At 43.8% G+C, this 27,019-nt stretch overlaps 1 protein-coding gene and 1 long non-coding RNA gene across 2 annotated transcripts in view; both read right to left on the reverse strand.

Annotated features, from left to right (window-relative positions):
- Nucleotides 1-22,161, reverse strand: part of st6gal1 (ST6 beta-galactosamide alpha-2,6-sialyltranferase 1) — a 28,344-nt gene extending 6,183 nt beyond the window's left edge. The window contains exons 1-4 of the mRNA XM_033647898.2: nt 21,898-22,161; nt 15,800-15,893; nt 924-1,130; nt 6-371 (exon numbers count right to left, since the gene is read on the reverse strand). Of these exons, the coding sequence (XP_033503789.1) occupies nt 6-371; nt 924-1,130; nt 15,800-15,811 (585 nt within the window). The 5' untranslated portion in view covers nt 15,812-15,893; nt 21,898-22,161. The remainder of the gene's footprint in view (nt 1-5; nt 372-923; nt 1,131-15,799; nt 15,894-21,897) is intronic.
- Nucleotides 1-27,019, reverse strand: part of LOC144464770 (uncharacterized) — a 186,868-nt gene that overhangs the window by 78,756 nt on the left and 81,093 nt on the right. The window lies entirely within an intron of this gene.

Genomic DNA, 27,019 nt, shown 5'->3' on the forward strand with positions numbered 1-27,019 from the left:
CTAACCTGATAATTCTGCACCACCTTCCTCAGCCTGCTTCCCAGCATGCTACTGGACATCTCGTCATCCCACACCTCTCCCAGGAGACCGTGAGGTCCGAAGAACTCCGCATCCCCCACTCTTCCACTCAGCTCCCCCCTCCGCCGGCCTCCAAACAGGGTCTCGAGGGCACGCGTGAAAGGGCGCGGCAGCAGCCGAGTGAAAAACCCAGAAGGCTCCCGCTCTCTCAGCTTCCGCTTTGACGATTCCTCAGCATCGTGGGTGCGGTTCGGGGAGGAGAGGACGGGGATCGGACGGTGAGGGTCGCCTGGGACGACACCTGGGAGCTTCTGAGGGTCGATGTACATGGGCTTGGCTCCGCCTCGCAGCACCTGTGGGAGGCAGAGGGACGAAGATGACGAGTCAGGTAGGTCAAACATCCAGGGCTGGTACAGTGCTGCAGGGAGGACGTCTTGTAGGCCAACCTAGAAGTTAGCGTCGCCTTCGTTCCTCAACAAAAAGCTGATGGGATTTTTACACTGGATTTTTAGATTACTGCAAAAAAAAAACCTCTGTGGCAACAAAATTTATGATAATTTAAGGTTTTGTTCAGAACTTTAATCTTCATTAATTACCACCACTTTTATTATTTCTGAAGCATAAATTCAGTCGCCAGACATAAAAAGCTAACGGCTATAAACAAACCAGAGTCCTGCGCGGGTCAGTGTTTGAAAACCTGTCAGGTAAGGGGACATTAATTAAAGTCACACACTGTAAACATCTTTTTCTTATAATTTCTTACTGTCCTTTTAAACTCACACTCTTAACTGGACTAAAATTAACAGTGACACATTTTTAGTCTGACTTTTAGGACCAGAAGAAAAAACATTTTCTTTTCTAACTCAGTAAATCACTTTGGGTCACATGATGCAGCTAACACCCACCTTAATGACAGAGTGTGCACGAGGCTGAGCCCGCGTCCGAGCCCGGACTCCGAAGATGGCATCGGTGACGGGCACGCTGTTTTCAGCGCAGATGGCGTAGAGCAGAGCCATGGAGATGCAGAAGAAGGCCATGCAGAGAGCTCCGCGGCGAGCCCGACGCCTCAGACGCCACAGCAGACTGACTCGGTCCATCGCCGCCCCGGGGATCTGCAGAGGACATTCACACTTTACTGTCCGTTAACTCCGTCCAACCCTCTGAAATGTTCCCTACAAATAAAATCAGGATTCAGGAAACAGTTTCAACAGCTGAGCTGCAGCTGATGAAACAACTCCCAGGGTTTAAAGTTCTGATCGAAGTAGCTGAGTTAGAGAAGCTGTTTGACTGTCAAAAGATCAAATGAAAACTAACATCAACTAACATCAGTGTCAAATCTGTACAGACATCCACTTTGACTTGATTGGAATTTGGTGGTCAAAGGTCAAGGTCACTGTGACCTCATCTGTTCCATTCCTATGAATGTGATATCTCAATAACACATTGAGGGAATTTCTTTCAATCTGGCACAAACGTCCTCTTGGCCTCAACAAAAATTGATTCAAAGTTTGTCATCACAGGTCACTGAGATCTTACATCTGTCTTATTCTCATAATTGCAGTATCTCAGGAAGGCCTTTTGGGAGTTCCCTCAAATTTGACACAAACGTCCACTTGGATTAAGAATGAACTGATTAAAATTTTGTGGTCAAAGGTCACTCGACCACACAAAATATGTTCTTGGCCATAACTGAAGAGTTCATACACTAATCATAACAAAACTTGACACAAATGTCTAACAGGATGAAATAATGAAGGTCAGAAGGTCAAAGGTCAGCTTGACTGTGACATCATCATGTTTTAACGTCATATCTCAGGAACAGAAGGGGAGACATTTGGTCAGATACTGAATTGGTGACTCTAGTCTTGAAACTGTGCTGATTGTATAGATCTTCTGTGTGTGAAGCATCCATGTTTTCACTGACATGGATGGAGACTGTCAGAGACACTGGACTGGTGGGCGGAGTCATACAACCACAGGGTGGACTGGTGGGCGGAGTCATACGACCACAGAGTGGACTGGTGGGCGGAGTCATACAACCACAGGGTGGACTGGTGGGCGGAGTCATACAACCACAGGGTGGACTGGTGGGCGGAGTCATACAACCACAGGGTGGACTGGTGGGCGGAGTCATATAACCACAGGGTGGACTGGTGGGCGGAGTCATATAACCACAGGGTGGACTGGTGGGCGGAGTCATACAACCACAGGGTGGACTGGTGGGCGGAGTCATACGACCACAGGGTAATTCCAGGGGTGGTGATTCTAGTTCCCACTTTAAGTCTATTTATTTACACGTTTAGTGAAGCATAATGTGTGTAGGCAGCTGGATTCTAGTTTTCTTAGAAATCCTGTTTTTATTTGGCCTATTTATGGATAAATTAATCCGTAAATGAATTAATTTTTTTTGTCTGATATCAATGAATGACGTGCTTTATAATGATCCCTATTACACATGTGGTCCTCCACAGTTTACAGTGAAAATGATTCCTTCTATAATAATCCACAGACCAGATCACCACCAGAGTCTCAGTCGCGTGGGAAAATATTTTGTAGTTAGTCATTTGAAACAATCCTTTAATAACTACTGAGTCTTTGCGTCTGTATACTGTATGTGAGTGAGTGAGTGAAAGAACGAAGAAGAATAAGGACATGGGAGCTGCCATCACTGCCCCGGGTGATGGGGGAAATCAGGGGGAAAGAGCAGGGAGGAGGAGGAGGAGGAGGAAGATGGCTTGATTCATCAGAGGATGGAAAAACAGGAGGGAAGGCGGGGCGAGATGTGCCCGAAGAGAATGACAAGAAGAGAGAGATACTAAGATAGAGGGAAGTGGGGGAAGTCCATCAGTGGATGCTTTTTATCCCACAGTGCTTTACAGCCTCCAGACTGTCAGTCTGTAAATAAGGCTGGTCACTAGCTGGGGAAAAATAAATTAATGGCCACATAATAATAATAATAATAATAATAATAATTATGATGTGAAGGAGAAGAAACAGGAAATCAGTGGTTCACAGAAAGGTGTTCAGTTTTAATCCTGATGAAAAAGCAAGCAAACAAATAAAAGAATAATCTGACTCTTGTGAAGTTCGCGTGCAGCCTCTGGAGAGCACAAAGCTTCTTTGTACAAAGAGTTGCTCCGACTGATGAAACTCTAAAGTGGCATTTATACTTGTGCGGTGGTGTGTCTGTGTCACTCTGCAGTTACACCTCCAAAACACTAGTCGGCGACGGAGGTTTCTGTGAAGTGCTGTAAAGTTTAGTTGATTCAAATGCACATTAAACACACATTAAACACACAGTAAACATGGCTTCATAGAGACAGTTTCAAACACAAATCAGCTTCACTATAACTCGCAGCATTCACAGACAAACACTTGTCTTTATCTGGACACATTTTCCCCACAAATACAACATGCTAACATTATTAGCACAAGCCTATGGCATTTTACATTGTATAAATTAGCCTAGCAGCTAGCAGAGATTTGCTCTGCTCATATTTCAGCCAGGATAAATCACACACAGTGTGTGGAGGCTTTATTGTCTTCACAATTTATTGTTTCTTATCTGTGCAATTAAAGTAAATCAAAGCTTTGTTTCCACTGAGGGAAATGGTTTCAGCTTACAGAGACAGACAGGAGGTCTGCATCACTGTGACACTGTGGAGTTATATTTCTGGGGAGGTGCACGTCAGGCTACGCTGTAGTTTCCATGTCGACGCAGAGCCTATGGTCGATTCAACACAGGAGTATAAATCCCACATAAAGTGTCAGCCCTGTGATTGTCTGCCGACCTGTCCAGGTGACCTGCCTCGATGAAGACCTGCAGACACCAGATTCTTACTGCACCTCTGCTAACAGCTCACCTCAACACATCAACATATTTTACCGGCCCTGCAGAGTGATGGAAAAACACCTGCAACAAAATAAATCAAGACAAGCGCCAGGGCCACACTGCCAGCGTAAGCAGTGCATGACGGCCTCCTCTGCGGTCTGCGGCTCATTCGTGTCAGTGTTCACACAGACAGCGTTGCTGCCATAGCGTGCTGTAAAGTCGCGTTCACACCAAAGGTGATGTGAATTTTGTCTTCAGTTACTCATTTGAATGCTTTAATATTTTGTGTTAACTCACGTGACACAAGCATGCAATTTCTGAATCGTTGAATGAACTTCCGCTGGTGCGTCCTCGGCATCCCCAGCATGCTGATTGGCTATTAAATTGGTCGCTGAAGTTCAGATTTTTCAACTCTCACGAATGAATTGTGCTGCTTACTTAATTAGTGAATGTCGTGTCATTCGCCTCACGTGCATCTTGTGTCTAATCACATCTTTACATTGACTTTACACGTCAGTCACTCGCTCGGTGTGAACACAACATAACTACCACATTTCCACAATTAAAAGCTGATACTAGACTCATTTACGGAGCCGTGCAGACGACTGCATCGTCTACAACAAGGTCCTGCAAATATTTCACAATGAAAAGCTTCGTGCTAACAGATGAAGGAATTCCATCCACAAAAACACCAGAGAGCTTTTATTTTGAAATGTAAACAGGAAATGTTGAAGTTATAAAAATTAATATTTTTTTTTCATGTCTGTGACAGATAAAGACTCGAAACTGGAAAGGTGGAATAAGAGATGTTCCCCAGCTGAGCGGTGCTGCTCACGCTCGCAGTGTGGCTGCTCTGACCTGTTTACACGGATGCTGAAAAAATAAGCAGAGTTTCAGTGACGCTGCTCACACAGGCAGTGTGGAAGACTGTGACTGCTGTGGATGTGACGTATGAAGAGGCAGAGACTCTGTACGGCTTCAGTGGACAAACAGATGTGACTGTAATAAAAATCCTAAAACCTGGTCTTTATAAGTTTATATTTAAGTTGTCTCAGCAACGTATCTTATTGGTCACACAATATTAGGATATTTAATATGCTATTAATAAATGTATTTATTTATTAAGCATATTTCCCACCGGACATTTTGGCCATTGGTATTTTCATCTGCACCAGCCAAAAGCCAGCATGTGCTTGTTAATGTAAACTCTGAAGACCCCTGCCACGCTGAGCTGACTAACAAGTCAAACCAAACCAAGCCAAGCCAAGCCAAGCGTGTCACATCCAGAAATATTAACTCAAATATTAAAAGCTGATCTCGTGGTGATCTGAAAAAAAGCTGACGTACCAACCACCACCATTCTCCAGGCCTCAGCAGGCGTCTGAGCTCGAGCTGAAGTGTCACAGAGAGTAGCAGTGATCCAGTGACATGTCATCACTGAGCCTCAGTTAATCCCTGCAGGATGGACGGGGGTCTAACATGACTCTGCGTTTCCTGCAGCAGGTAGAAGAACACCCCAAAATCTGCTGATTCAAGTCGTCTAAGTGATGAGGCAAAAACAAAACTTAGATTGTGATGTAAATCATGTTGTTTTAAGGGGGTGGCGCCCCCCGACCAGGTGCTGCTGACAAATAAACAAGAGTCCTTAAATCACTCTCAGTCCGGCCACTCATCTGCATCTAGGGAGTCTCTACGATGACCTGTTTCCCCTGGAAACAGCTTCCAGTGACACAAAAATGAGCTTTGAAGAGGGGCGACTGAGAGGAGGGGACCCTGTGGATCTGCCCTGGAGAGATTAAATACCCCATCTGGGCTAGGAACACCTTGCCTTGGGACGCCGCAGGAGGAGCTGCTGGGAGAGGAGCTGCTGGGAGAGGAGCTACTTTGCTTCACTACTGCCACCATGACCTCGATAAGCGTCAGAAAATGGACGGAGTCTGAACGAGGATTGACTCTAAACAACACCAAACCGTGGATCCACTGAGCTCAGCCTTCCTGCTGCTGCACAGTACGGACCATACGAAGAGGAATCGATTGGATCCATCACATACGGCAGAGCACATGGAAAACAAACACACACATGACTGCACATTTGGCTTCATATGGGAGCAGAGAACTTATACAATCAATACCTTCCTGCTGTGTTATTTCTACAGCAGCCACCACATACTGCTGACACATCAAGATCATCAGCTGCAGCTTCATCTGTCTCAGTAACATGTTTTTCTAAGCAAACTGGGATCCTCACTGTGAGCGTAACGTCCACAATGACTCTGTTTCCAGTAACCTCTCAGCCGTCCGTCGAGCTGACCTGCCTTTACCGGGCTGACGGCAGAAATTTACTGAACCAAAACAGTTTTAATATCAGTTCCATGGGAAGAAATCAACTGTGGTTTTATGTTTTGATTCACTGATTTTATTTCCCCGCCCACTGCAGCGAGTGAGAGGAGTCTGCCTGTGGTGAAACAGGTGACCTCACAGACAGACTGGGAGCCTTCATCAGTCGATTTACCTGCAGATACAGTTAATACATTCAAAACACGTATACAGAAGGAAATCTGTGTAACAGCTGCCTACACACATTACGCTTCACTAAACGTGTAAATAAATAGACTTGAAGTGGGAACTAGAATCACCACCCCTGGAATTACCCTGTGGTTGTATGACTCCGCCCACCAGCCCACCCTGTGGTTGTATGACTCCGCCCACCAGCCCACCCTGTGGTTGTATGACTCCGCCCACCAGTCCACCCTGTGGTTGTATGACTCCGCCCACCAGTCCAGTGTCTCTGACAGTCTCCATCCATGTCAGTGAAAACATGGATGCTTCACACACAGAAGATCTATACAATCAGCACAGTTTCAAGATTAGAGTCACCAATTCAGTATCTGACCAAATGTCTCCCCTTCTGTTCCTGAGATATGACGTTAAAACATGATGATGTCACAGTCAAGCTGACCTTTGACCTTTGACCTTCATTATTTTATACTGTTAGACATTTGTGTCAAGTTTGGTCATAATTGCTGTATGAATCCTTGAGTTATGGCCAAAACATGTTTTGTGAGGTCACAGTGACCTTTGACCACAAAATTATAATCAGTTAATTCTTCAGTTCAAGTGAACGTTTGTGTCAAATTTGAAGAAATTCCAATGAAATATCATGTTCATAAGGATGGGACGGACAGGCTGAAAACATAATGCTGCCGGCCACGGCTATCACTGGCACAGAGGCATAAAGACACGGGGGGTCTCGGTGACACGAGCGTATCAGAGTCATTGTATATACATTTAATAAAATGGTGGCGGACCCGTTGTGTGAGACGCACGAGTGATGGACAAAAACACTTCTGAAAGCGCTCTCAGTGGGCAACAGTTGTAATGTAGCGTTCACACCAGGCACGAGTGAAGCGAATTACTCGCTTGTAACGCGCCGCGCGTAATGAGTGAGTTTAGACGCCTGACCATTTTGTTAATTCGCGTTATCGTGTCATTCGCGCGAGTAGTGGGGAAGCCGGCTGTGCTAACTGGAGCTAAGCTAGTGCTAACGTTCATAGTACAACCATTCTGCAAACTAATTAAGAACACATATTTACAGAACTTACCAAGTAGACCAGTCTCCTCTGCGTCTTTCACCCAAGCCTGCTCCTTTTTGTTGCGGTCTCTGTAGAGTAGACACGCAGTATCATATAGCTCCAGGTAGCCGCACACGGCAATGATAAGTTTCTCCTCTATCTCGGCATCAACAACTGGACGTCAAGACGTCACTGACGACCATGGCTGAGATAACCACCATCGCTGCTTTGTACCTGCTCTGGAAGTCCCAGATGCGTCGGAGGACCAAACGCCGTCGTTTTTGGGTTCACCCTATCCTGCATTAGTGCATCCAGCTCGGCAAGTTTCACCACCTCCTCCAGGAACTCCGTCTGGATGATAGCCGCTTTCAGCAGTACTTCAGGCTGACTGGGGCCCAGTTTGAGGACCTGTTGGCGAGGGTTGGTGCCAGGATCTCCCGGCATGACACCAACTACAGGCGCTCCATTTCAGCTGCGGAGCGTCTGTCCATCTGTCTCCGGTGAGTAGCAGTTTATTGTTGTATCAACAACTGGATGTTGTTGACACACGCCGGTGACGACGGGAGAATCTCAACGCTGATTGGCTTTTGTGGCACAGCGTCACACGAATTCGCCTCAAAAGTTCAATATTTTCAACTCGACCAACGAGGCGTTGGACGCAAATTTCACGTCTATCACGTCTATCGCGTCCATCGCGTCGCGTTAGACGCATCCATCGCGCCGCCCAGCACAAATTCGCGTCTAATCGCGTCTTTGCATTGATTTTGTATGTAATCTCGACGCGCGAATATGCGATTTCACGTTTGGTGTGAACGCCCCATAAGAGTGCACATCTGTGTAAGCTGCTCTGAGACACTGTGGTGATTTGAGATAGATTTTTAACTTGAGCATGCTAACATGCTAACATTTAGCTATAATGTTTACCTCCACATTCACTGTGGTCAAGAAAAATATAAAAGGTGATGACATCAGTGACGGCATTGGCAGAGCCAGAGGTCGGTGTCAGCTCTGTTGGGGTCAAATCAAACTATAACCCATCATATCTCACGTTCACTAAAGAGATCCTTCCATCATGTGATGGTTACTGATGTTTTTTATTCAAATGTGCGCATTTGTTTTCCTTGTTTTTGGTCTCCAGACAGATCATGACTCAGCCCGTCAGCTGCGTCTCAGCTCCTGTTTAGTCCAAGTTAGCTAACGTTACATCCTGATACATAAACAAACAAGGCAGGTCCGACCAGAGGGGCGTACCATGACACAAGATTAGTGTCTCAGTGAGGTGTGTTGAGCCTAAAGCCAGAGTTTTCCAGGTTGTAACCTGGCTAAATTGCCATTAAACTAATGCTGCAGACGCTAACCTGGTAATGTTCCGAGATTCAGCTTGAAACCAGCTAAAAGGCTCCTCTCATCGCTGCTCTGAGTCACTCTGGAGTCAGTGTGAATCTATGAGCGACACAGACTGTCAGCTGAGGGGAAACATTATAAATAAACTTTATGTAGATCCATTAATCATTTAATTTATTGCTTCAGCTTCAGATGAATCATCTGTCTGCACAAAGTCAAAGTTGATGAGAAATGTCCCAAAAAACTCACCAAATTAATGTCTTCAAACAACCCAAGAACCCAGTGTTTATGTTACAGCAACTTTTTAGGGATTCAAAACAGAAACACACATTTCTCTGGATGTCACTGAAATGAACCCCCTGAGGTCCAGTTGAGTCTGTGAATAAACCATCTGCCCTCCCAGCTGAGATATAACAAAGCCAATGAAAAGATTTCACTGATTGACCTCCATCTGAAAATAAAGAGGCTTTTGGGAGGAAACAGCTGCTTCCACTCTGCGTCAATGGTAGGAAGGAGCTGCCTGGAGACCCTCAGGGATCCTCCTGAGGACTTATCTCCCTGATGTTTACAGAGCAGGTTAAACTTAGACTGATCAACTGGTCTCAACAGAAAACAGTCAACACTGAGCACATGTTAATATATAAGGGTCTGAAAAAATACAGCATATGTAGTCCAGTTCAGACCAAAGATTCAAGGCGAGATGAAACTGTTTCAGAACGTCACAGAGAAAAGTGTCAGCGGTGTGAACGGGCCGGTCTGAGCTCGACTCAAGCCCGCTGATGATGTCACCTGACACTTAGATGGTCAAATGGCCGGCGGCTGGTTTTAAAGCACGTCACCTGTTTCAACAGCCAATCAGCTTGTTGTGAAGTCCGCTGGTCAAGTCAAAATGACCACAGACGGCGTGTTGGCTTGCTAGCTATATTATTGTGGCATATTGATTATGAATACAGTCCATCTGATGCTGGTTTTGTTTCATCACTGTAGCCAGTATCTCACTATCACTATCCTCATTCAGATTTTAAGAAGCTACAAATTATATTCAGCCACAAAATAAGTCTGAAAAGCTGCAAATCAGAACGAAGCACAGAGAGTTGTTGACTAGAGATGATGCGCCGTCTCATGGTGGTCACTTCCTGTCAGCGTTACAGATCAGAAGCGCAGAGAGTTGTTGGCTAGAGATGATACGCCGTCTCATGGCGGTCACTTCCTGTCAGCGTTACAGATCAGAAGCGCAGAGCGTCGTTGACTAGAGATGATGCGCCGTCTCATGGCGGTCACTTCCTGTCAGCATTACAGATCAGAAGCGCAGAGAGTCGTTGACTAGAGATGATGCGCCGTCTCATGGCGGTCACTTCCTGTCAACGTCACAGATCAGAAGCGCAGAGAGTCGTTGACTAGAGATGATGCGCCGTCTCATGGCGGTCACTTCCTGTCAACGTCACAGATCAGAAGCGCAGAGAGTCGTTGACTAGAGATGATGCGCCGTCTCATGGCGGTCACTTCCTGTCAACGTCACAGATCAGAAGCGCAGAGAGTCGTTGACTAGAGATGATGCGCCGTCTCATGGCGGTCACTTCCTGTCAGCGTCACAGATCAGAAGCGCAGAGAGTCGTTGACTAGAGATGATGCGCCGTCTCATGGCGGTCACTTCCTGTCAGCGTCACAGATCAGAAGCGCAGAGAGTCGTTGACTAGAGATGATGCGCCGTCTCATGGCGGTCACTTCCTGTCAGCGTCACAGATCAGAAGCGCAGAGAGTCGTTGACTAGAGATGATGCGCCGTCTCATGGCGGTCACTTCCTGTCAACGTCACAGATCAGAAGCGCAGAGAGTCGTTGACTAGAGATGATGCGCCGTCTCATGGCGGTCACTTCCTGTCAACGTCACAGATCAGAAGCGCAGAGAGTCGTTGACTAGAGATGATGCGCCGTCTCATGGCGGTCACTTCCTGTCAACGTCACAGATCAGAAGCGCAGAGAGTCGTTGACTAGAGATGATGCGCCGTCTCATGGCGGTCACTTCCTGTCAACGTCACAGATCAGAAGCGCAGAGAGTCGTTGACTAGAGATGATGCGCCGTCTCATGGCGGTCACTTCCTGTCAACGTCACAGATCAGAAGCGCAGAGAGTCGTTGACTAGAGATGATGCGCCGTCTCATGGCGGTCACTTCCTGTCAACGTCACAGATCAGAAGCGCAGAGAGTCGTTGACTAGAGATGATGCGCCGTCTCATGGCGGTCACTTCCTGTCAACGTCACAGATCAGAAGCACAGAGAGTCGTTGACTAGAGATGATGCGCCGTCTCATGGTGGTCACTTCCTTTAAACCAGCAGCTTTTTACAACTTTACAGAACGGAGCGTTGACTGGACCTCAGAGCCGTCTGAGAGCGCTGATGGCGTTATTGAAGAATGAAATCGTATTTCAAAATGTCGCTTTGCACTGTGAGTTATGAACACTGCACATCATCCTGTAGAACAACTCACTAAATAAAAGTTAACAAAGAACATTTACTTACAGTGTATTTCATAACCCAACTTATCTCCATCCAAACACACACACACACACACACCAGAGAAGCCTGGACATACAGTCTTCTCCCATGTGCTCAAAGTTTTGAACAACATATGTTAAACTTGTGAGCAAACAGGTGCCTATGTACACATCCAGCCGTTACAGGAAGACATTATGTATTTAGTCTTTGTGTTTGTGTCACCTGATGACAGTCAGTCCAGTGTTCTCTCTCTTTTAGCTCTGTTTTTGGTCTCCACCAGCTCCTGAGGGAAGTATCTGTCTCTTTAGCTGCTAAATGCTGCGCTGTGTTCAGCAGCTTTGGGCCTTTTGGTCACACTGAGCTGCGCCAGAGATGGACTTTCTCCAGAGCAGGTCCAAAAGCTGGCTGCCCACCCTCAAGCAGTTAGCAGTGATGTCTCCCGACCCCCGCAAACCCCCGAAACAAGCTGTGTGCTGTTAGACTCTCCTCCCTCTGTCTGCAGGAGACCAGAGAGACAGGAGCCTTTAAAAGTCTCTGTGTGTTCAGCTCTCAGTACGTCTGTAGCTTCTGACTGAATCTCAGTGGGTTGGAGTTTAGTTTCTCTCCTGCGTCCTGTTCTTACTTTACATATCTGATTTATTTTACTGTTTCGTGTTCGCGATCAGCCAAGTCAAAAACTCAACATTTCCTTAATTTGCTGCTTCACAATAAAAGTTTTTACCAACAAAATAAAAATAGCCGCTTTAAGCTGTGCGGTTTTGAATCAATATCAGTACGATGAGGTGTGAATCACCTGCAATATGTGGCTCCCACAGCTGTGGAGCTCCAACATGGCTGCTGGAGGATATGACGCCTGAATGAATGAATGAATGAATGAATGAATGAATGAACAGCTGCATGATGACAGGACTGCAGTCTGCAGAGCTTCACAGCCTCAGACAGATGGTGTTATCCCCTGATGTCTGCTTAAAGATGTCACCCTAATCCCCTTCACACACACACACAACATAACTACACAGGCAGCCAGAGGTGTGTGTGTGTGTGTGTGTGTGTGTGTGTGTGTGTATTATGCATGGATTTATGGAGCCATAAACTACTCAAGATTAAAAGGTAGGAGTGTGTGTGTATTAATCTGGCTTGGCGGAATGAGAGGGCGTCGGATGGTTCTGTGTGTGTGTGTGTGTGTGTGTGTGTGTGTGTGTGTGTGTGTGTCAGCAGCAGCAAAGCTCTGAATAAAACCAGGCAGACACTGATTGGTCAGTTGGTGTCAGGTGCAGCGTGACATTGATGCTATGGCCAATCAGTGTCTTCTTCTGTCAAATGGCCGGCGGCTGGTTTTAAAGCACGTCACCTCTATCAACAGCCAATCAGCTTGTAGTCAAGTCAAAATGACCGCAGACAGCGTGTTGGCTTGCTGCGGCAGGTACTCCGTCCCCGCCAAGCCCTCTGCTTCCGTCCTCACGGGGGGTCGCTGATGATACACCGTCTCATCGTGGTCACTTCCTGTGACCTGGCCGCTTTTTAGACATTGTAGAATGGAGAGTTGACAGTTGCTGTTTGTTTCAACTCATCGTCGTGAATCTTTGGTCTGAACTGGACTTTTCATTGCAACGTCTGCTGTGTTCACTCTACACTATGATAATGTAACTGTGCGACTGAATAAGAACAGACATGAGCACACAAATACTCGTCTGACGTCAGTATTTGCTTAACATACGAGCAAGTATTCACTGCCGCCCCTCCCGCAGGTGAACATGACTTTTCTACTTTTTTGTTTTTAGAATGCGTAAAATCTTATTTTAATGTGGAGCTGTGTGCAGCATGATGCTTCACTTAGCGCCTCCTCGCCCTGACCACCTCGCTCTCTTTATCATGAGACGACTGCTGCAGGAGTGTGACCTCCGCACCGCGGTTGGTGAGTTTGTCTGAACACATATACAGCACCAGGGCTAACTGTTAGCATCACACAGCTAATGTTACCTAACAGTTATTAACGGTGCCCCCGTAACTCAGAGTCCAGCCCCCTCAAAGAGTCGGAGGGGCAGTGTGGAATGTGGAACTAAATTTTCTCAACAGGTTGCCGGTTGGACCACTTAAAGTGGCGCGCTTCACCGTAGGTGGAGTTGTGTTGCTACCTCCTCTCCCCTTGGATCTCTGCAAGTGATGTGAGGACTCTAAAACTTCACCTGAGCCTCCCTCGGCATATGGGTGAGTAGATAATGGCTGAATTTACATTTTTGGGTGCACTATCCCTTTAAGTGCACACGATATGTTTTGGGACAATGTTTCAAATACTTAACAATAAATTGTGATAAATTCTGACTGTTTTCTGAGTGTTTTCCTTTTTTAGACGAGTCGACTGGTCTTAATTAAAATTTTGGTTTAGTCAACAAGGACATCCCTTATCGATCGTATTGACTCGTGTCGATCACGACCTGATGATGTTTTACCGTCCAGCAGCCGCCACTTTCTCACAGTTTGTGTGTGTCTGACTGATGTCGCAGCTCCGGAGCCACAAGCGCAACTCAAAAGTGGTCAGAGCAGAACAGAGATATCCTGCTGACACGGATCATAAACACTGAATCCAGCACGTCCCTGGATCAGTGAACAGTAACATCCTCCCAGCTGACTGTTTGGAGGCAGATGAGTAGAGTTAATCTACAGTAGGTGTATCAGCGCAGTGACACATCCAGTAACTGTTACTACAGCTGAAGCTGTGAGTCATCTGCAGAGCTTCACTCACTACACACACATCTCTGAGGCGACAGACACCTGAGTTTCACACACTGACACTGGGAAATGTTTTAATTAAACACACTGGGCTGGACAGATGTTTGCTGTCTGCTGCTCTGAAGCTGCGCTGGGATGTAACTGAGTAGATTTACTCAAGTACTGTAGTACAAACTGAAGGTAATTCCTCATGTACATGACTGAGACAAATATTTAGTCCACAAAAGCTTTAGTTATTTTTCAGTGTTGAGAAGATTCTCCTCCTCCTGAAGTGAATAAACTTTATAAAAACCCTCCTGGATCAGATGGAAGAGTCGTCGACAGGCTGTTTTTCTGACGGGACAGCCACGCTACAAACATATGATGATCTCATCCACCTTGTTCCTGCGTGAAATGATTATGGGAACAACTTCAGGTGAGATCGTGAAGGCAGCAGTAAGCTAGTGAGGTGCACTGACTGTCTGTGGTCACTCTCAATGGCTAACCACCAGTGGCGTTTCTTAACTAATGTAATTCATCCTTAATTCAACAAATACGTCTTTGTTTTTACCGAGGGCTGCACGGTGATATCAGCACGTCATCAGTATCAGTGCAGCTTTAAAATGAACTCAGAATCGGCTAACTTGCTCTTTCTTATTTAGCACAGTGAATGAATGTTACAGAACTGAACAGTGTCGCTGACACGCTTGGTTAAAAAAGAAAACAGCGATTGGTGTGAGACGGCGGTCAGAGATGACAGAGGTATGATCACTTCAGACCGTCTGAGGTGAAACAGGTCATGTGTCCCACATGTTTTATTTCACAATCGCTCCGGGAACGAAGATTAGCGAAGCGTTAGCGTACCATTACCAAGGTATCATGGTGGTGAGAAATAAGGTGGACACAATATGATGCATCGCTGCAGATGAAGCGACCTGACAGTATTGAAGGAGGTAAAATAAGCACAAACATCCACAGCAGGAAAATGACACAGTAACACAGTCAGAATCCACCTTATTCCCCCCATGATACCTCGTCTGAATTATGGGTGCAACTTGTGGCACTGAACCGAAAACAGCGATTTACAATGGGAACAGTTTGTTTACAGTTTGTTCAGGATCATGTGATCATACCTCTGCTATCTCTGACAGCCATCTCAAAGCAACCGAGCACAGCATACTGACTGAAGTCAGACGGGGAAAGACAGTGTGTGACGCACCTGTCAGTCTACGTGTCATTCTCTGCTGATAACTCTGATTTAAACTCTTGTAGTTTTATTTCTCATGTCAATGGTAACCATGACAACAGGAACAATCCCTTTTTGTTCTGGTCACATGTTCAACACACAGTTGCTGAAGACAAACGTAGCTCAGACTGGTTGTTGGTCGTCACAGACACGGACAGTGCAACAGGTACCAGAGCTCCACAGAGACATTTTAGAAAATGCTGAGTTAACGTTAGTTAAATATTTGTTATAAAATAAACTGAAGGAAAATGACTTTGGAAAAGAACCAGCGTTGGCGGTTAGCCACCAGGAGTAGCCACTGGGACTAACCACAGACAGTCTATGGGACGAACTAGCTCACTGCTACTTCCTCTGTCTCACAGGAAGTTGTGACCAGAATCATTTCTACAGTTGTGACCTCAGGAATAAGGAGAATATGGAGCCAAAAACATCAGAGAGCAGTTTACTGCACAATCAGTGTTTTGACTTTTCAGAGTTCGTATTTCTAAAAATACTCAGATATTTTCACTTCAGTCAGTGTGGTGTTGGTGCGTCTCCTTCACTGAAGGATCTGAACACTTGTGTGGTTCACAGTGGTGTTGTTACCTTGTAGCCCATGCTGTGTGTGGTTCCGCACGCTGTGTTGCTGTTGTTGTTGCTTAGTAACGGGCTGCTGCCTTCAGGCTTCCCCTCATCGCCTCTGTGGACACAGATATATATATACATACATACATACATACATACAGAGTGTGAGCTCTCTGCATGGGATCAAGACTTTAAATAAAAGCTACTCATCACATTTCTGAAGACTTCAATCAGGCTCTTAAATCTGAGAGACTCACTCTCAGGTGATGAAAACACTCTGTGTGACTGTATGAAATATATTTGGTCATGATGAATATGCATTTAAAAAAAACATTGATGTAACCTCTTCTTATGTTTCTGCATTAAAACAATATTGTAATGTATTTGTAATAATGTTCAGGTTTGGACTGAAGATGTCACTTTGGTTTATAAAAATGCCAAACAAATAATAATGTCACAATTATGGTGCGTTCGTTTTGTACCTGGAAGTCGGAATGACGTCACCTCTGAGTTGACAACAGTTTTTGCATTCTAGTTGACGATGGTGGACAAGTCGGAAAAAAACATGGACGCCCGCAAGAAAGCCTTTGTTGCCCTTGCACTTTCAGAGTATAGACAGCTTCATAACCATCATGCACTCCAACTGATGAACGCCACAGATGAGGCTGACCTGATGTAAAACAAATAAGAGAAAACTGCTATAAACAGTACTTTAGCAGAGTGTTTGCTCACTATGTATGTGACCGGCAGCCATCTTGAATTTGTAAGTCGGGGTTGATGCGGTTGCTTCAAGTTTCCGAGTTGGAAATCCGACCTCAGGGTGCGTTCGAGTTTAAACTTCTGACCGGGAACTGGGAATTTCTGACCTCCGAGTACAAAATGAACACACCATTACACAGAGCTGAAAAAAATCAATCGATTAATGGAGAAAAGAATCATCTGATCAGGTCCTGATCACACACAAACACAGGCGCACCACACTGCCTCTATTTTTTTTTTATTGAATGCCACTATTAAAAAATGCTTGCAGCAGCTTTTTATTGTTGCCAGGCAACCACTCCATCACCTCCTCACCCTAACCTTCCTGTGTGATCAGTCTACAGTTTGTGTATCCTGCAGTAATCAGTGTGTAGCTGCTGCCATGTTGAGGCAGAGGGTTCTGTCTGTAGCTCTGGTTGAGGGTGAGAGGCTGTCAGCAGATAAACAGAGATCTGTGTGGGTACATGAGACCCTAAAAAAGAGGCTGGATCATGGGGAGTACCACCAGTTGGTCCAGGAGCTTCTCCTCCATCATGGACGTTTACAGTACTGCACTTATCTGCTGTTTTCTATTCAGATGGTGCTAACTGTGCTTTGTAAAGTCGTATAGCTCTGGGTATCCAGCAACCACTACCACCAGTTTCTCCTCCATTGTTTACCAACTGTAAACATGTTGTCATGACCACCACAGAAGGCCCGCCTCTCACATCATCCCATTGGACAATGGGAAAAAAGCAGAGATGGCGTGGGGCGCTTTTCAGGCCCCGTTTATACGACAACGATTTCAACTGAAAACGGTAAACTTTAGTTGCGTTTTGGCCGATCGTTTACACGACAGCAGTGTTTTGGGTGCCTGAAAACGCAACGTTTTGAAAACGGGTTCCAGAGTGTAATTTTTTGGAAACGGCAGCGTCTCCGTTGTCATGTAAACTTGCAATATGCAGTTCCTCTGAAAACAGAGACTTTTCGCACATGCGCATTACGGTTCCAGTCACGAGGCACGTCGACTGTCACAACAACAATGGCGAGCTACACCATTGTGTCTTCTTTGTTTTGGTTTGTAATCACTGCGTTGTAGAGGAAGGCGCTTCATGCCGGCGTCATGCTGTGGTGCTGCTTTGCAGATTTACACTGCCACCCATTGGCCTGGCGTGCATACTACAGCGTTTCCAGTAGATTTTGCGGCTCCGTGTGAACGGAGATTGTTTTAATAACGTCGTCATATAAACGCAGAAGTTTTTTAAAACGCAAAGGGCAGACTTTTCCGTTTTTAGAGAAACCGTTGTCGTCTAAACAGGGCCTCAGTTGAAGTTTTTTAAACTCGTGGAGTTCAGAGCGCTCCGACAGAAACACCAGGCGTCTCGAGCGCAGAAACACGATGCGCGTACCAATAAGTTTCACTCTCATTAAAAACTGTAACAAAAAGTCGCCTCCAGCTGCTGAAACACTTCCTGTGTGATCAGGATCTAACTCATCATTAAAATAATCATCATTCAGTGTAAGCTCCACCTCAGCCAGCTGCAGCAGTAAAATAATGCATGAGTCAGAATCATATAATGACATCATCAACTGTCACAGAGGAACATTTTTCTTCACTGAATACTTTGGTACTTTAAATATATTTTTCGTACATACTTTTATTTAAATGATATTTTTAATGCAGGACTTTGACATGTAGCTTTGCTCATGTTCTGACTTCAAAACAAACTGTGACACTGGATTAATTAACTCTCATTTTACGTGCGACACAGAGTGCGCACCTCTCCAGCTCCACATACAGCAGATTATAACAGTTATAACATACTTTTAACATTTCAGGTGCAGCTTTTCTAACATATCAATAATTCAAACCGCAGACTTCACATGGAAACATCAGAACGGCCGTGACGAATCAAAAACCTGCAGGTGAATCAGATTTTCTGCTTGTTCAGCTTTTTAAATCTTAAATGAACCATCCTGATGCACTGTGACACTCTGTGTGTCCGTGACACATTCAGCTGCTGTTTGAGCTCAGGTCGGCTGAAAGACAGATGGACATGTTTTATAGAGGTGTGTACGTTTGTGTCAGAGGTTTAAAGTATGTGAAAAGGCCCATCTGCACACAATTACATTTTAACTGAAGATAATAAGAAACATTTTATTTCCAAAAACTTTTCTAAGAAATTGATTTTTTATCATTTTATTAAGCCTCCACTCAGAGATCGCCGCGGCCGGAGGTATTATGTTCAGGTTGTCCTTCTGTCCATCCCATTTTTGAGAACGCCTCAAGGTAATTCCTTCAAATTTGGCACAAACGTCCACTTGGACTCAATGTTGAACTGATTAGAATTTGGTGGTCAAAGTTTGACGGTCAAGGTCACTGTGAACTGGGGTTGTAGTGATATATATCGGTTTCAAGGTATACTGCCATATAAGCTGAGGGTTATCACAGCGAGTACATTTATTGATCTATGTACTGAAACAAAAAATGAAACTAGACGGAGACTCTCTCCTTTATTTGAGTTATTCTCTAAGGCGAGACTTTTTACACAAGCTTCCATTAACAAAATGGTTTCAAGTTTCATTTAAAACGTTTAACTAAAAATAATTCCTCCATTTTCATTCCTTTAAAGATCATTTTGAAAAATAATAATAATAATAATTCTGTGAAACCACATTTTTTTCTGAGACATTTATTGCACCCTACTGTGAACCTGCGTCTGTCTCACTCTCGTGAACGTAGTATCTCTTGAGGGCCTCGACGGAATTTCCTGAAATTTGGCACAAGTGTCTGCTCGGACTTGAACAGATAAGAATTTGGTGGTCAAAGGTCATGGTCACTGTGACCCCATCTGTTGCATTCTCAGGAACCAACATATCTCAGGAACACCTTGAAGGGTTTTGTTTTTTTTTTTTTCAAATTTGGCACAAACGTCAACTTGGACTCAGTGGTCAAAGGTCAAGGTCACTGTGACCCCACAAAGCATGTTTTTAGCCATAACTCAAGAACCTATTTGCAAATTATGACAAAATTTCACTCAAACGTCAACTTGGACTCAACAATTAACCGATTAGAATTTAGTGGTCAAAGGTCAAGGTCACTGTGACCCCACAAAGCATGTTTTGGCTGTAACTAAAGAACTTATTTGCGAATTATGACAAAATTTCACACAAACGTCAAACAGGATAAAACGATGAAGCAATGACATTTTGTATCTTTTTTTTCTGGTCAGTACGTTTTAGTTTGAGTGACAGTAATCCTTCCATGCTAACTAGCGTTCAGGACAAGAATGAAAAACGGAGGCTTTTTTCAACTCCAGGGTTTTATCTTCAACTTTTAACTTTCAAACATCAAAGGATAAATTTAACAGATCTAATTTATGGTGGAGGGAGGGTCAGGGAAAAGTATCTGTACAGCGCTCACACACATTTTAACTGACTCTCTGCTCTCTCCCTGGCAATAAACTAGCTGGTGTAGACAATCTGGATAGTAATTTATTAAGGATAACTGCTAGTTGTATTTCATCTCCTGTGACTTATATCATTAATAGATGTCTATGTGTATGCAAATGTCCTATGTTGTGGAAGACAGCTAAAATTATCCCAATACCCAAAGATAAAAAATCTGTTTTTAATGAGAGTAACTCCAGACCGATTAGCATTATTCCTGTCCTGAGCAAAATCATGGAAAAAATTATATGCAAATTCATGATTACTTCTTTATGAATAATTTATTAACTATGTCTCAACATGCACACAGAAATGGCCCCTCCACATCTACTGCTTTGATAAAATTGACTGATGACTGGTTTAGAACCACTGATTATTCTCTGATGGGGGGGGGGGGGGGGGGGGCTGTGTTGTTAGATTTCACTGCTGCCTTTGATTTAATCGACCGTTCTTTCTTGGTAAAGACACTAGAATGTTATGGTTTAGGTCCTGTGGCGCTAAAGTGGATCCATAATTATCTGTCTTCTAGATCACAACAGGTGTATTTGAATGGTGGCATATCTAACAGCAGGGATCTAGTGTGTGGTGTGCCTCAGGGCAGTTGCCTTGGACCATTACTGTTCACTGTGTTTATTAATGATCTTGCTTGGGGTATTAAAAGTGCAAAAATGTTTTTTTATGCTGATGATTCAACCTTGTATCATGCCGCCCCTTCATGCAAGGAACTTAATGATGTCCTTAATATGGAGCTGCAAGTAGTGCACGATTGGGTTCTTTGTAATAAGTTAGTTCTTAATATTCCCAAAACAAAAAGCATTTTATTAGATGGCTGACGGTAGAAAACAGGTTAGCAGTAAACACAGCTGGATTGTTTAAATCAGTCTTGATCAGTAGAACACCTGATTTTATATTTGAACAAATTGTTTTTCAAAGTACTGTGCACGATCACAGCACTAGAGGGTCCAGCAACGGTCAGCTGGTACTGCCTTGCGCCTAAAGAACAAATGCTTTATCACGATAACTCTCTGCAGTAATCTGCCTCATCATCTCCGTTGTACAGAAAGTAAACAGGTATTTAAAAAGAAACTTAAATTTCATTTAAGATTGTAAATGTTGACTTGGCTGTATGTTCAGTGTTCTCAGAGAAAATGAATTGTTGACCTTTGTAAGCACCATAATGAAAACTTGCCCCACCTGGCCGGCGTGTTTCAAACATAAGGTCAGCGATCATTAAGGGAGAAAACACCGAAACATGCGCGAAACGCCCTGTTTCACATCGACACGTGTCAGAGCAACGTGACGTCAACAGCTGCAGAAAAGTAATCTGCCGTTATCGTACATTACATCGAACCACCGAAAATTATTCCAACAATTTCATTGCAACAAAATTCCAGGACTTTTCCAAGACTTTCAATAAATTATGACTAATTACAGGACTTATCCAGGCCTGGAAAATGTGACTGAAATTCCATGACTTTTCCAGGTGTTTCATGACAGTGGGGACAAAAAACAAAGTCACACCCCTCCTCGTCCTCTGGTGAATAAAGAACAGTCCCTCAGCATGTCTGATGTCTTCAGTTGTCTTTGTGTGTTTTTATTAAATTAAAAAACTATAATTAAATAAGAAAAAAGACAAAAGGAGATAAATGTGGGAAAATTATAATAATTCACTTTGTTTAAATCTATATTTTATTCTGACCCAAAGAGAACACAGTGATTTAACAGCAGTTAATGAGATGCCAGATGAGATCAGTGTGTGTGTGTGTGTGTGTGTGTGTGTTACAGGAGGCCATCATCACACACCGTGCAGGTCACTACGGGATCATTACAATATCACTCTGACATCAATCGATCGATGGATGAACTGATCGATACATTGATCATATGATCAGTCTGTATTTATCCTGAGGTGTTACGCTGCGTTCACTGACCTGTGCTAATTGATGCTCCTCCGTTGCCAGCCCGCCAACCGCGTCGTTCCTCTGATTTATCGTCGATCCGGTACCGAGCAGGTTGTTGTTCCCGCCGCCATGTTCCCGGTGAGTCGCGTGCGTCGCGGTCCCGCCGCTGATGTCCGTCCGGTCCGAGGCCGCTGTCGGTGTCCGGTGGCATTTGGAGAGGTACGAACCGGAGCCCAGAGTCCTCCTCTCTGCGACCGCACAGGCTGCAGCACCGCGCGTCGAGCTCGCGACAAGGACCGGAGAGCGTTTCCGTCCGGGTTTTCAAAATAAGAGCGGTTGATGGTCTGTGGTTTCTCCTCGTGTGGTATTATTATAGGTGTTACGTAAATACATAAAATAAACTCATGGCTATTAAACAACAAGAACAGTGACGTCAAATGATTTCGAATGGTCAGCTTTTGGTAACAGTTTATTTTATGACGCTTTCCCGCCACAACGTGGAGCCAAATATATGGGAAAAGACTTGAGTGGCAATAAATGAATGAATGAAAAAATGTTTGAATAAATATAGAAAATAGATAAATAAATGAATATATAAACAAAGACAGGCATAAATAAAATATAAATATTTGTATTAATGCTGGAATACAGAAACAAATATGGAAATAAATAAATAAATAAATGTACAAATAAATATTGGTATAAATGAAAAATAAATAACAGAATAAATAAATGCTGGAATAAATATATAGAAATATATAAATGCAAAAACATACAATGTGATAATTGAACAGGAAGTAAATATCTATTAATTTTTTTATATATTTTTGTATTTGTATATCGATGAGGTGTTTATTTAGTTATGTATTTATTAATTTACATATTTATTGCAGCATTTTCTATCTTTTATTTATTTATTTATTGTATTTTTTACTGCACTACGATTATTTCATAGCTTTAGTTACTGGTTAATTTACAGGTTCAGATTATTAATAAAAAACATACATCAATTACATTTCTTATAAACTTTGATTAGTGCTCACCTTCACCAGCTGCAGCAACCAAGAGATGTACACATGACTGATTATAATCCAGTAAAATCATATATATTATCCTGAAACAGGTCACTCCAGATACTGGAGTACTTTCACCTTTGGTACTCTAAATATATTTTAATGCGTTAGTGCTTTTACTTCAGTAAAGATTTACTTTAGTGGAGTAGCTTAGCTCAAAAATAGGGAGGAACTTTGTGATAAAAGCATGACATATGGTGCACTTATAGCCAAAAGCATTCTGAAAATAACTGCATATGGAGCCATCTTGAATTTTCAATATCATTCATCACTGGACTTTTAAGATAGCCGCCATCTTTCAGCTGTGCCATGTACTGGACAGATATGGATGATCTCAGTGTAGAATTTTACATTTTTCGAGATGCAGAATTTGAAACAGGAAGATCAGAATTTCTTAGAAGCTTCCTTCTGTCTCACAAGACTCACAGTGGTTGTAACAATACCCTGACCAGACTGAGGGTTTTCAATCAAGGGGAAGTGTATTCACACTCGCCTTCACAGAAACAAAGGGCTGTGCACTTTAAGGCAGCTCTTCTGCACTTGCACTTCCAAACACAATCTTTATTACATTTGCAGGAGACGAGTTCACAGCTAGACTGGCCTGCATCCGGTAGGCATGTCCAGAGGGGTTCATAATATCCTTCATTCACATGGCGAATGCAGTTGTGGTGTGGACACCAGCACTTGACCCGACACATGGCCTCCTTGGAACACTACTCTCTTTACATGCTCATCAAGGGCAGCCTTTGTGGGAGGATTGACTGCACATTGTGCCCTTTTTGCAAATAACTTCCGCCTTGCTATGTCTCTTTCTGTGCATGTGCTGGTTCGGTCATAGACTAGTGTAATGAACTTCTCTATTGTGGCCATCACCTCCTGTGGTATGTCATTTGGGGCAGAAGACAGTTTCAACAGGGCATGTGTAAGCTCTGGAAACACAGCCCATGCAGTCTTTTTCCCATGGCCAAGAAAGCTTGATGCAGTGTCACAGCCCGTCAAAGCATGGAACATTGGTAGAACACGTGCTGCCTCAGGCCCGAGCCCTGCTGCAAGTTCGTGGGCTGCAAGGTATTGAAAGTTCCTTCCAGTTCCAAATGCCAACCAAAGCTCATGTTCTGGCTGTAAAGTCTGAGCCACTGCCACAGCCGGCACCACAGCATCACTATCAACCCTTTGATTCATGATTTTCTGATGGCCATTTCTTGCTGCGTAGGCAACATGTAATAACATGTCAGCCTCCTCGTGCGTATAAGGGGCAATCAAAGACACATGTAGGAGTGATGGCTGGCTGAGGACTTCCCTGTCATCTGTGACAACAAGCTGTTTATCCTTCTCCACAAACCATTTCAGCAGAGCATCTGAAAGGAACGCAAACAACTCAGTCTTATTGCTGTCAACTCTGAGAAAGGTTTGTCAGTTCCTGGGAATGGCTGCCGCACCTAGAACACGTCTCTGCATCCCTGAACCACACTTTGCTCTTGTAGCAGCTTTCAGAGACTCAGGAAAGTACCGGTCCCACACCAGATCAAGTCTAGACACACTTTCAAGTTTTCTGGCTAAATGTGGAATGAAGATCTCTTGGGTCACTGAAGGTCTTTACAGAAGTTAGTTTCAGCATCTGAATGATGGCTGCCCCTTCTACAATAGTGCATCTTTTGATTCTCAGAGGACGCACCATGAACATGTTCCAGGCATCTCCTGTGCCGGCACATCCTGTCTATTCACGTGCAGCTATCTAACGACATCTAAATATGCAAACTACAATATTAATGTCGGGGGCTAATATTAGACAGCACTTAGGAAACTAAAATACTCTACTACTAAACTGTGACCAGAACCAGTACATTGATTACTGACTACAGAAAGTGTAATGAATAAAAGCTAGTTCATAATTGTATGGTAAATAAATTTAACAAATTGTGTCCTCAGTATCAAATTATAGCCTACTGCACATAAGAAACCATTTGTTGCTGGCCGCCATAGTGACATTTCAAGATGGCTCCATATCTAGTTATTTTCAGAAGGTTTACCAGATTTCATGCTTTTATCACAAAGAGCACAGTTATTTAGGATATCTGCTGCTCTACTGAAGTGAGATTTTGAATGCAGGATATTTATCTGTAACATAGTATTTTTACAGTATTACTACTTTCACTTGAGTAAAATATATAATTATAATTTCTGGTGTCAGAGGTGACACACGGTATTACGTTTTTAAATAGATTTTATTTTGAAGGGATGGAGTAATCGCCTGATATCCGGTTCAGATTTGCTTAACGCTGTGTAACTTGACTGATTTCTCTGCAGCAGTCAAGACACGCAATCTCTCTGCAGAGGAGGAAGATGAAGACACACAGCACAAGCAGATTTCTACTTTAACAATCACTGATGTCTCCTCTGTCCCGTGTCAATTATTGATTATCGAATTTGATCATCACTGATAAAACAGCTGTTATTACACTGTAGGATCGTTGGTAATTAAGATGCATGATGCATTCTTTTTTCTTCATGTAAACCATGTGAACCTGTTCTGACTTCAGTTTGAGCAGACTGATGATTTAATGCTGCACTGAATCTGCATTTTGTTCCACAGTTTGCTGCACATAAAGATACAACTTTATTGATCGCCTCAGAGTTAACGAGGAGAACAGGGTTCAGGGTGTCCTTTGAATCCCTCAGAGAACTTTATAGATTCTCTTTCAGTGTGACGTAACGAGCCTGAAGTGTGAGGTAGGAATGACGTCACCTGACTCTCCTTATCTTACTCTGTTCAGAAGATACAGACGATATTTTTTAAAACTGCTGCAAAGAAGTTCAGATACTGTTGAGTTTTTGTAACGATGTGTTCAATGTCAGTTTTCCACGTTACGTTACAGATCGTGTGTGTTTGAAGGAATTTAAAAGAGTCACTGCTGATGATAACGTCTCCATTCAGTGGTTTGGGTATCTTATGCCTCCGCACCGTTGATAGCTGTGGTCAGAGGGATTATGTTTTAGGGTTGTCTCAAAAATGATTTGACACAAACATCGACTTGGACTCAACGATGAACTGATTACATTTGTTGGTCTAAGGTCAAGGTCACTGTGCCCTCGTCTGTTGCATTCTTATGATGGCGGTATTATAACAACACCTTGAGGGAATTTTTTTTTCAGTCGTGGCACAAACGTTCCTCCGGACTCATCGATGAACTGATTAGATTTTGGTGGTCAAAGAACACTGTGACCTTGTGTCTGTTACATTTGGTGAACACAATAGCTCCAAAAGGCCTTGAGGGAATTTCCTTGTATTTGGCACAAATGTCCACTTGAACTCAAGAATGAGCTGATTAGAATTTGGTGGTCAAAGGTCACTGTGACTGATAGCCATGGCTGGAGGTGTCATATATTCAGGTTGTCAGAAAACATAATGTAACATAATATCTCGAAAATGCCTCGAGGGAATTTCTTCAAATTTGACACAAACATCAACTTGGACTGGTGGGCGGAGTCATACAACCACAGGGTTGACTGGTCAGTATTGTGCCGGACCATCGTGATGAAGAGGAAGCTGAGCCAGGAGGCAAAGCTTTTGATTTACCGGTCCATCTATGTTCCGACCCTCACCTGTGATCATGAGCTCTGGCCGAAATGAGTTTCCTCTGTAGGGTGTCTGGGCTCAGCCTCAGAGATAGGGGGAGGAGCTTGGACACCTGGAGGGAGCGTGGAGTAGAGCCGCTGCTCCTTCATGTTGAAAGGGGTCAGTTGAGGTGGTCTGGAGGTGATCTGGTCTGGGAATGGTTGCTGGGGAGAGGGACGTCTGGGGTGATTTGCATAGGAGGTGTAACTCTTTGGAGAACTACCTGTGTCTGATTGGGTTTAAGAAGGAAGTGGGTGGAGTTTAAATTAGAAGTGGGTGGGGCCTAAACTGCACTTGTTGTTTTCAGCTTGAAATGTATATAGGTCAGTTAGAAGTGGCTAAATGTATTTATTTAGAGATAATTATTTACAGAACAATCTCAGAATTGAGCTTGAGAGATTGTTTGATCAAAAGAGTGAGAGATCGAGCACAGCTATCCAAATAAGGATTTTCCTTCATCTCG

The sequence above is a fragment of the Epinephelus lanceolatus genome, chromosome 11 (assembly GCF_041903045.1).
Source record: "Epinephelus lanceolatus isolate andai-2023 chromosome 11, ASM4190304v1, whole genome shotgun sequence".
Classification (NCBI taxonomy): Eukaryota; Metazoa; Chordata; class Actinopteri; order Perciformes; family Serranidae; genus Epinephelus; species Epinephelus lanceolatus.